This window comes from Galeopterus variegatus, unplaced genomic scaffold (genome assembly GCF_000696425.1).
Source record: "Galeopterus variegatus unplaced genomic scaffold, G_variegatus-3.0.2 Scaffold3032, whole genome shotgun sequence".
Taxonomy (NCBI): domain Eukaryota; kingdom Metazoa; phylum Chordata; class Mammalia; order Dermoptera; family Cynocephalidae; genus Galeopterus; species Galeopterus variegatus.
Window position 1 is genome coordinate 80652 of NW_007729143.1, and position 9727 is coordinate 90378.

General features: G+C 46.4%; 1 protein-coding gene across 1 annotated transcript in view; it reads left to right on the plus strand.

The window, feature by feature from the left end:
- ADCY1 (adenylate cyclase 1 (brain)) overlaps positions 1-9727 on the plus strand; it is a 111917-nt gene that overhangs the window by 65888 nt on the left and 36302 nt on the right. Inside the window, exons 8-10 of the mRNA XM_008583761.1 lie at positions 2044-2238; positions 2329-2426; positions 3739-3823. Of these exons, the coding sequence (XP_008581983.1) occupies positions 2044-2238; positions 2329-2426; positions 3739-3823 (378 nt within the window). The remainder of the gene's footprint in view (positions 1-2043; positions 2239-2328; positions 2427-3738; positions 3824-9727) is intronic.

Consider the following 9727-nt stretch of genomic DNA (forward strand, 5'->3'; position numbering starts at 1 on the left):
TAATTCGATCTGTAAATTTATATCTTTTGCCGAATTTGGGAAATTTTCTGCTGTTATTTTTTCAGATACTTGTCCAGTCCCATACTCTTTTTCTTTTTCTTCTGGGACTCTGGTGACATGAATGAATGTTAGATCTTTCATTTTTGTCCCATAGTTTCAGAGGCTCTTTTTTTTTAAAGTTTATTTTCTTTATATTGTTCAGATTGGATAATTTCTATTGTTCTGTCTTCGTGCCCAGGAATTCTTTCCTCTGTGCACTCCAGTCTGAAGTTGAGCCCACCCATTGGATTTTTTTTATTTTGGTTATTGTATGGTTTTGTTCTATAACTGCTATCTGGTTCTTCCTTACACCTTCTCTTTGTTTTCTGAGACTTTCTATATTTCGTTTGTTTTAAGTGTGTTCTTAATTACTTCTTAATGAATTTTAATTATCACTGCTTTAAAATCTTTGTGAGATAGCTGTAACAATTGTGTCATCTTGATGTTGGTATCTGCTGATTGTCTTTCTTATTCAAGTTGAGATTTTTCTGGGGCTTGGGATGATGAGTGATTTATGTTTATTGTACACTAGACACTTGGGGTACTCTGTTATGAGACTCTGGATCTTATTGAAGTCTTCTGTTTGAGCAGGCTTCCTCGGACTCCGCACCAGTGGGGTGATGAGAGTGCTGCCCTCTTATTGCCAGGTGTAGGTGGAAGTCCAGGTTCTCCACTGGTCCTCCATGACATCTGGGGGACAGGGCATCTTGACTGTTGAGCACATTTGGAAATTCAGATTTTCCAGTAGGGAATCTGCATTCCCTACTGCAATGTACTTACTTGCATTATAAGTGGGGCTCATTGCTGCGTAGTGGAGTTGAAAATCTCAACTCCAGATTCAGCCTTCTCTGGTGCTGTTTCATGGGGGCTAGGGTATGCCTCCTTGCAGTCTAATGAGAGTAGAGGTTGAGACTGCCCTGCTGTCCTCTGCTGGCCTGGGTGGGACTGGTGCCACTGACTTTTCCATGATGGTTAGAGTAGGGTAGTTATTGTCTAAATAGAAGTTTTCTGTTTCGCTGAGTTGCCCCATTGTTGGTCCTTTGGCTAGAGAGGACAGGTTTTTCTTGGGGCTTTACAAATTTTGTCTGCACGCATTGGCATTTTTAGGTTGCTGGCTTCTCCAGTTCCTAGTCTGAGATAAATATGGCAAAAAGAAACCACAAGGGATTCTCCTGGTCCCTCTCCCCCCACACACATACACATACACTGTTTTTCTTTGAGTCCCAAGGTCCCTAGAGGTCTCCTTCTTTTTTTCACCTTTCACAGTCTTCTTGCTTTTATTTTATATATACTGTCAGTGCTTTTATCATTCAGTAGGGATAAAAAGAAGTGTGTTTATTCCATCTTTTCTAGAATCACATGGATAGCATCTTTTTAATCTTATTTTCTCCTCCAATATGTTAAATACCCGAGCCCTTGCTTATGAAGACTGATGAGATCACAGCAGGTGGCTTTAAATTAGACTCTATTGTTTTTGGCAAAGGGGTGCTTTCTTATGTCCCTCCTGTGACGTACGGAAGATGTGGAGGAGAGGCTCACACCTTCTCCCATCAGCCCTGGCTGGAGTGAGAGGTGGTGGAGGCATGTCTGTTGCCACCGTTTCTCCCTCTTAGAAGGAGCGAGTTGGACTCCTGCTCCTGTGACTCTAGGGCGTCTTTTTCTGCTTATGTGGATGTTGGGCTTTTGGTGAGCACAGGTGCCTTTTCTGCACTGGGCGCTGTCCACCCACTGTATTCCTGTTGAGTTCCATAACCCTTGCCACGATGCCGTCACATAGGGTGTCACGTAACCCCTGGACAAACGTGTAACCCCACCATCGGCTGCTGAGATGACTCTTATGAAGTCTCCCCACCAGCAGGGGCAGAGCCACGACTGCATCTCAGATCCCCAAACCCAATCCCAGCCTGCGCTGGACGGGGATATAGGCTGGAGGGAAAGTACAAGTGCTTTTCTTCCTAAAGTGGAGAATTTGACGATTTTCCTTTATTTCTGTGATGGCTGCAGCGGAGGGCATTGAGAACAGCCTCAGAAAAACTCAGAAACCGCTCGTCTTTCTCCACCAACGTGGTCTACAGCACGCCGGGCACTCGCGTCAACAGGTACATCAGCCGCCTCTTAGAAGCCCGCCAGACGGAGCTGGAGATGGCGGACCTCAACGTGGTCACTCTGAAGTACAAGCACGCTGAGCGGGAGCAGAAGGTACGTGACTCGCGGTGGCCATCCCCGGGGCGTCTTGGAAGGCGCGTCTCCTGGTGGCTGGCGGCCCCTGACGACCGATGTCTCGTGCAGTACCACCAGCTGCAGGACGAGTACTTCACCAGCGCCGTCGTCCTCGCCCTCATCCTGGCTGCCTTATTCGGCCTCGTCTACCTTCTGATAATCCCACAGTAAGTGCTGTTCCTGTCCCGTCAGCAAGGTGGGCAGGCGACCGAGAAGTCCTGGTGTCTGGGACTGGTGACTGTGCCAGGGTTCACCTCCCACAGCTCCTCTACTGTTGTGCCTGACATTTGGGGAAGACGTGAGCCACACATCAATGCTCCATGTACTCACGTCCACAGTGTACCAAGCCTGGATGGCTGACAGCCTGGACGGGGCTCTTTCAATTTTTGATTTTGAATTTACTCAGTTCTGAGACACCGTATATTTCTAGTTTCTTTGTCTGCACAACCTGAACTGTTGCGTGTTGCTTTAGTGATAGCTTTTGAGGGAGAAAACAGTGCACTGAATGGGCTCTTTGATTTCTAGGTCCACGTCATTTTCAAAAACATTAAAATGAGAAAAAGTGGCCTCTTAAAAAAAAGAGAAAAATATAGTAATTTTTTTTTTTTTTGTCTTTTTCCGTGTCCGGCAACGGATCGCAACCCTCAGTGTCGCCCCCGTACCGGACCGGGACCGGCAACGGGATCGCAACCCTCGGTGTTGCTCCCGCGCCTCGCTCAGCCAGTGAGCGGGAACCGGTCTGTATGTGGGATCCGAACCCTCGGGCGGGAGCGCCGCCGCGCTTCCCAAGCGGCGCACTATCCAGTGCGCCACCGGGCCAGCCCAAAATATAGTAATTTTGATAATGTCTGATCATCATGTAAGTCAACGTGAGTTTAGTGGCTTTTGTTTTTGGCAAGGAAGATACCACAAAGTCTCCAGTTGTTACTTTTCTTCCAGACATACCTGTTTCTTAAAACTTCCCACAGGAATAATGTTTCCTTTGAGTTTCTGGAAAGCACATGGAAGTCCCCCCACGTGCTGAGGAGAAGGGGCCTCGGTCCTAGGTGCTCAGCACCCCACTCCAACCCACCAGACACTGTTAACACAGCAACCTGTCTGATGGCCCTGTTTGGGGGCCAAGCTTTTTCTAAAAAAATTCTTTCCCAGCAAGGCCCAGCAAGTGAACAGCTCAGCGAAATTTGGGAAACTCCTGTCTTTCCGTTATGAGGAAAGGGGCTTCCAGAAAAATTGTGTGACTCTCAGCCTATCTAGATCTTGGGGGTGAGAGTAGTAGAGGTTGGGGGGTGAACTTGAGAGCCCCAGATGCCCTCTCCTAGAAGAGAACCAGCTGTGGGCAAGTCCCCAGAGACTCAAGTGGCAGGCAGCCAGGGCATTGAGAGATGTGGGGGAAGGGAGGAGGGGCTGATTCCCAGGCACCTCTGGGCTCACCTCACCCTGCCCCTGCCCAGCAGTGACCCACATGTCTTCTGCCTGCAGAAGTGTGGCCGTTCTGCTCCTGCTCGTGTTCTGTATCTGCTTCCTGGTGGCCTGTGTCCTCTACTTGCACATCACCCGTGTCCAGGTATGTGGGCGATGTGCGTCCTGTACCTGCATATCACTTGGGTCCAGGTATGTGGATGGCCTGTGTCCTGTACCTGCACATCACCTGGTCCCAGGTATGTGGGTGTTGTGTGTCCTGTACTTGCACATCACCTGGTCCCAGGTATGTGGGTGTTGTGTGTCCTGTACCTGCACATCACATCGTCCAGTTATGTGGGTGGCCTGTGTCCTGTACCTGCATATCGCCTGGTCCAGGTAGGTGGGTAGTCTCTGCCTGCCCTCTCAGCAGGACAGGTGGGACAGTGGAGGCAGTTCTGTCCCCTCACCCTCCAGGACAGGTAGAAAGAATCTGCTCACATAGCAGGTGCTCATTAAGCCCCAGTCCTGCACTGGGCACCATGTGCTGTTTGGGGCACAGTGGGCACAATGGGCAGGTGATGAATATCTGTTAGATAAATGAACAGAAGATACTGATCCCATTCTCCTAGAATGGAGAGTCCAGCAGGGCACAAGAGAGGGATAGTTTATGTGTGTTCATGCCATAGACTTGGGAGGAGGGGGCATTTTCCAGGTGGGCAATACAGGCCTGATACTTCTGCTTCTTGGGCTGTTGGAGCAAAGGCTTGATCTCCATAGCCTTCTACCATCTGCAGCTCGTTGGTGAGGACTCCCTGTTTTTCCTGATCCTGCATGCCTTTGGCACACCTCAGCCTTCCTTTTCAAATGTACCATTCCACAGCCTCCCCCAAGAGTCCACTTCTGCCATATCCAGCATTATTTTTGCATAATTATTGAAAAGATTAAATCTAGTTTTATTAGCATAACTTTGTCATTGTTTTTAGGTAATATCCTGATTTTTTTGAATTAAAAAATAAAAGGCTATTTATTGAAACTACATTCCCAGCTCTTAGACTTCTGTAGATTGGGTGACATTTAGTTTGGTAAGCTTTGAAATTTCCCACTTCTAATAAGATTACTGTTTTCATATAAATGGGCTAGAAATGAATGAAACCATCATCCAGGACTGAGTGTCATCAGGGCTTCCTGGAAGTGCCGCTCATTTGTGGTGTATGTGGGCAGTCGTGTGGAATTTCTTTCCTCATTTGGCACCCCATCAAGGCCCTGCTCCCTCCACGTGGCTCCTTCTCCTGTGCTGTGACATGCATTTACTCGCCTGTCTCCTGGTCACCTCACACGCCCTGGGCATGTTCTTTTTAGATCCTACATGCCTTATGCAGCACGATCAAGGCCAAGTGGAGATAGATGTAGCTGTGGAAATGATAGACCTAAATATATTGCACCTGTCCTGTTTGTCTAAATCATTTAAGCCCCTGCACAATGCAGGCGACGTCTTCCAAGCCTCCGTCGTGGACTGACCATCTGTGATGCTGGGTGGCCCCCTGCATCCTGCCCGCAGTCTGTCCAGATGTACCGCGGTGTTTTGCTCTCAGATTGCACTGTAGCCCTGCTGTGGTCTGTGGGCTCCTCACGCTGTTGGGGGCCTTTTCTTAAATTCAGCTCATGTTGTGAACAGCCCTGCCCCGCAGTGGCGGATTCCAGGAGGCTCGCTCTCCTGCTGTTGCTACAGTCAGTTTTTGAAACAGTGTCGCTGTCATTCGTTTCTTCCTTGACAGCATGCTTTGAGGAGGTGTGTGACAACAAATAGCTTGCTGGGTCTACATCTAATTGTAGGTCACATTCTTGGGGAATTTTCCATTGTTCATATGAGAACAGCTATCTTTTTTTTTTTCCCCCTTGTCTTACTACAAGCTATTTTTCATGCTCCTTTTTGTCTGTGAATGTACATTTTTTTTTCTGCTTATGAAAAAGAACTGACAAGTGTTACCGAAATTAACTGTAAAAAAAAAAAAAAAGGGTAGGCCATTTTAAAAATAACAGACATTCATTCCTTATCATTTACATATTCCTGCTTCTTTAAGAGCTCCTAGCAAACCAGACCCAGCTGCACATTTGGTCTTTGTGATCATCATTCAGTGTCTGGAGAAATATTTTTACTCTTATTTATTTGATCAAACACATTCACAGGAGCACTGAAGAGGACTGGAAATACTATGGGGCTGGAGTCACAGCTCCCTCACTGAGGGTGTGACCAGGACGGCCAGCCTCCCAAAGCTGCCTCCACCCTCTGGAAAGTGCATGGAGCAGCAAGTGATATTTTGCAAGTAACTAAATAGCCAATTCAAAATGTCTTAAGTGATAAAAGGAATTCATTGGCTCATGTATCCAGAAAAACCAGAGGAGGGAGAGCCCCAGGTTGGTTTCATCCAAATGACTCATCCTGCCGTCTGGGACCTATTTCTTTCTGGGTCCTCTCTGCCCCCTGCAGTGCAGGCCTCAGCCCAAGGCTGGCCTCCCTGAAGGTGGACATTAGCTTCATGTCTACCCACCACATGTCCAGAAGGAGAAACAGTGTCTCCCCACATGTCTTGTCTTTCAAAAGAACCAAAAGCTTCCTTCTCTGGTAGCCCAGCAAACCTCCCCAATATCAGCCAGATTCACTTAGAGGAGCTGAACCATGAGGGTATAAACATGTCCCTCCTGTACAGAAAGGGTTCCTGGTGGGGATTTGACCTCCCATGATGGTGGAGTTTGCAATCTGCAAGGTATGTGTTCTCTATCCTGCCCCTTGAATTCTTCCTGTCTCGCCCTACTGCCCAGTTCCACACTGCTCCCCATTTGGGAATTTGTTATAGCAGCACCCCACTTCCAGGTACACAGATTCGTCTTAGCTGTTTCTGCTCAGGGCATCCTGAGCCAGAGTGTACGTGCTGCCGCCCGCTTTCTCTTTGGAGGCTCTGGGAAAGAATCCACTTCCAGCTTGTTTGGGTAGTTGGCGAATCCAGTTCTGGGTGGTTGTAGGGCTGAGATCCCTGTCCTTGCTGGCTGTCACAAGGGTGGCTCTCAGCTCCCAGGCGCTGCTCTCTGGATCTGGCCGCCTCTGTCTGCAAGCCAGCAACAGCCGGCAATGGTGTGTCACATCCTGCCCGGTGCCTCTCACCTCTCTGCTTCTCTTCTGCCACCAGAAAACTCTCTGATTTGTTTTGTTCTGTTTTAAATTTGATTTTAATTTTTTAATTGACAAAACATAATTATATATGTTTATGGGGTACAGTGTGATGTTATGGTATATGTATATGTACATTGTAGAATGATTAAATCAAGTTAATTAACATATTCATTACCTCACACACTTATCATTTCTTTGTGGTGAGAACACTTCAAATCTGCCCTTTTAGCAGTTTTGAAATACACAATACGTTATTAGTAACTGTAGTCACCACGCTGTGCAGTAGATCACTGGAATTCATTTCTCCTAACTGCGCTTTGTACCCTTTCACCAATGTCTCTACTTTCCCCTGCACCCCCACTCCCTGGACTCTGGCAACCACTGTTCTACTTTCTGCTTCTGAGTGTGACTTTTTTAGATTCCATGTAGAAGTGAGATCATGCAGTATTTGTCTTTCTGTGCTTGGATTATTTAACTTAGCATAATGTCCAGGTTCATCCATGTTTTTGCAAATGGCAGGAATTCTTTCTCTTTATGGCTGAGTAGTATTCCATTGTGCATATGTACCACGTTTTCTTTATTCATCTGTTGATGGACACTTAGGTTGTTTCCATATCTTGGCTGTTGTGAATAATGCTGCAATGAACATGGTAGTGTAGACATTTCTAAAACATACTGATTTCAATTTCTTTGGATATATAGCCAGAAGTGCGATTGATGGATCATATGGTTGTTCTTTCTTTAACTTTTTGAGAAATCTTCATATTGTTTTCCATAAAGGCTGTACTAATTTATATTCTTACCAACAGTGTAAAGGATTCTCTTTTCTCCATATCCTCACCAACACCTGTTATGTAGTCTTTTTTATAATAGCCATTCTAACAGGTGTGAGGTGATGTATCATTGTGGTTTTAATTTGCATTTTCCCGATGATAAGTGATGTTGAACATTTTTTCATATATCTGTTGGTCAGTTATATGTCTTCTTTTGAGAAATGTCTGTTCAGGTTGTTTGCCCATTTTTTAATTGGGTTATTTGGGGTTTTTTTTGTTACTGAGTTGAGTTCCTTGTATATTTTGGATATTACCCCCTTATCAGATGTTTGGTTTGCAAATATTTTCTCTCAATGTGTTGGTATTTCTTCAGTCTGTTAATTGTCATAGGGGAAATGCTCCATGAAATTGGTCTGGGTAATGATTTTTTGGATGTGATCCCAAAAGCACAGTCAACAAAAGCAAAAATCGACAAATGGGATTATATCAAACTACAAAGCTTCTGCACAGCAAAGGAAACTCTGCTTTTAAAGGCCTCATGTGATATGTTAGGTAAACCAGGTGCTCCTTTCTGAGTAACTCAAAGTCACCTGATTGGTGAGCTTCGTGACATGCAATGTCATGTCACATAATCATGGCTATGACATCTCATCATAGTCACTGGCCCAGGAATTAGGGTAAGGAATCTTAGGTACCATTTTAAAACTATGCCTGTCCCAAGTATGCTAAGTAAATATTAATTTTATTATTTCTCTATGTATTTATAACCAATAGTAAAAGGGTTTTTGACATTTTGGCAAAGTTTTCTGAGGGTCAGGGGACAGTTACAATATTACCCATTGATTATTAAAGTTGTCGTGCATGTGACAGCTTGAATGGTCATGATCATGGCCCCAAACTGCCATGCAGTACACAGGCTGCCTGTATTGGATGCTGATTCAAAGCATTTGCTGAGTCCTGGAGAACCTTGCCCAAGCCCTGCAAGATGCTGCCACCCAGCTGGCACTGTAACTGAGTCTTCAGAAGGCCGTTGCAAGGTTCTGTGAAGCCAGCTGTCTTAGGGTGATGGGGCCCATGCTGTGAACAGTGAGTTATATGAAAATGTGTGCATCCCTCTACCTTCACAGTGCAGTGGCCATAGTCAGGTTGACCTTGGTGAGTGGAAGTCCATGTTGCTGAACCTATGCATAACCTCCAGGCCTGCAGCTGTGGCCACTTTGTTCATTAGCCCATTGGGCAATGGCAGGGGTGGCTGGAGAAAGAGGCTGACTGGTATCTACAGAATAAGTCACCCTGTCTACTTAATTGTTAAAGTCCTCCTCTGCTGAGGTTTGGTGAGTGTTCATGTGGGACACAAATATCTTCAAGTTTTTTTTTTTTGTCCAATCAGAGAAGTTTGTCCACATACCTCTTCCCCAAGTTTCCTTGTCATCAGTTCTCCAATCAAACTCCTTTTAAGTCCCTGACGATCCAGCCTAAACATTGGCCATAGCTCATAAATCGGTATATAATCGCACGTCTGGCCATTTCTCCTTCTAAGCAAAGTGTACGACAGGTGCACAGCTGTGCACTTTTGGGTGATGCCTGCATCTAGTGTAGAACCATCTCTAAACCAGGCCCGTGTCTTCTCTTCCTCTGTCAGCTGATCCTAGGGAACTCCCCATAAGGCCATAGGTGCAGGCTGGAGAGGGAAGGCAGTATAGCAGGAGTGGGGACCATGGGTATTTGGGCCAGTTCTTAGGTAACTTACTTGTGCCTTCAGGCCCTGCTTAGCCCAGTCACTATATACCACTTCTATTTGATGATGGAGTGAGTGCTGCTGTGCAGGCCACCTTAACGTCTTGTAGGTCAGATGACACCCAGTTCATGACAGGCAGCACAGGTCATACGGTAACTTGTTAGCCTTTGGCCAAGCGTTCAGTTTCTAGTAAGGCCCAGAAGCAGGTCAAGGGTCGTCTCTCAAAAGAAGAGTCATAATCTGCAGAGGATGTCAGGCCTTGCTCCAAAATCCTATTCCTGGGCCTGTACTGTGGTTCGGGGCCTGCTGGGGGCCTGCCAGCAGGTCCAGTGGCATTTCTGGCCATTGTGAGCCCTCACTGAGTTGGGACTGGGAAGCAGCCGCAGG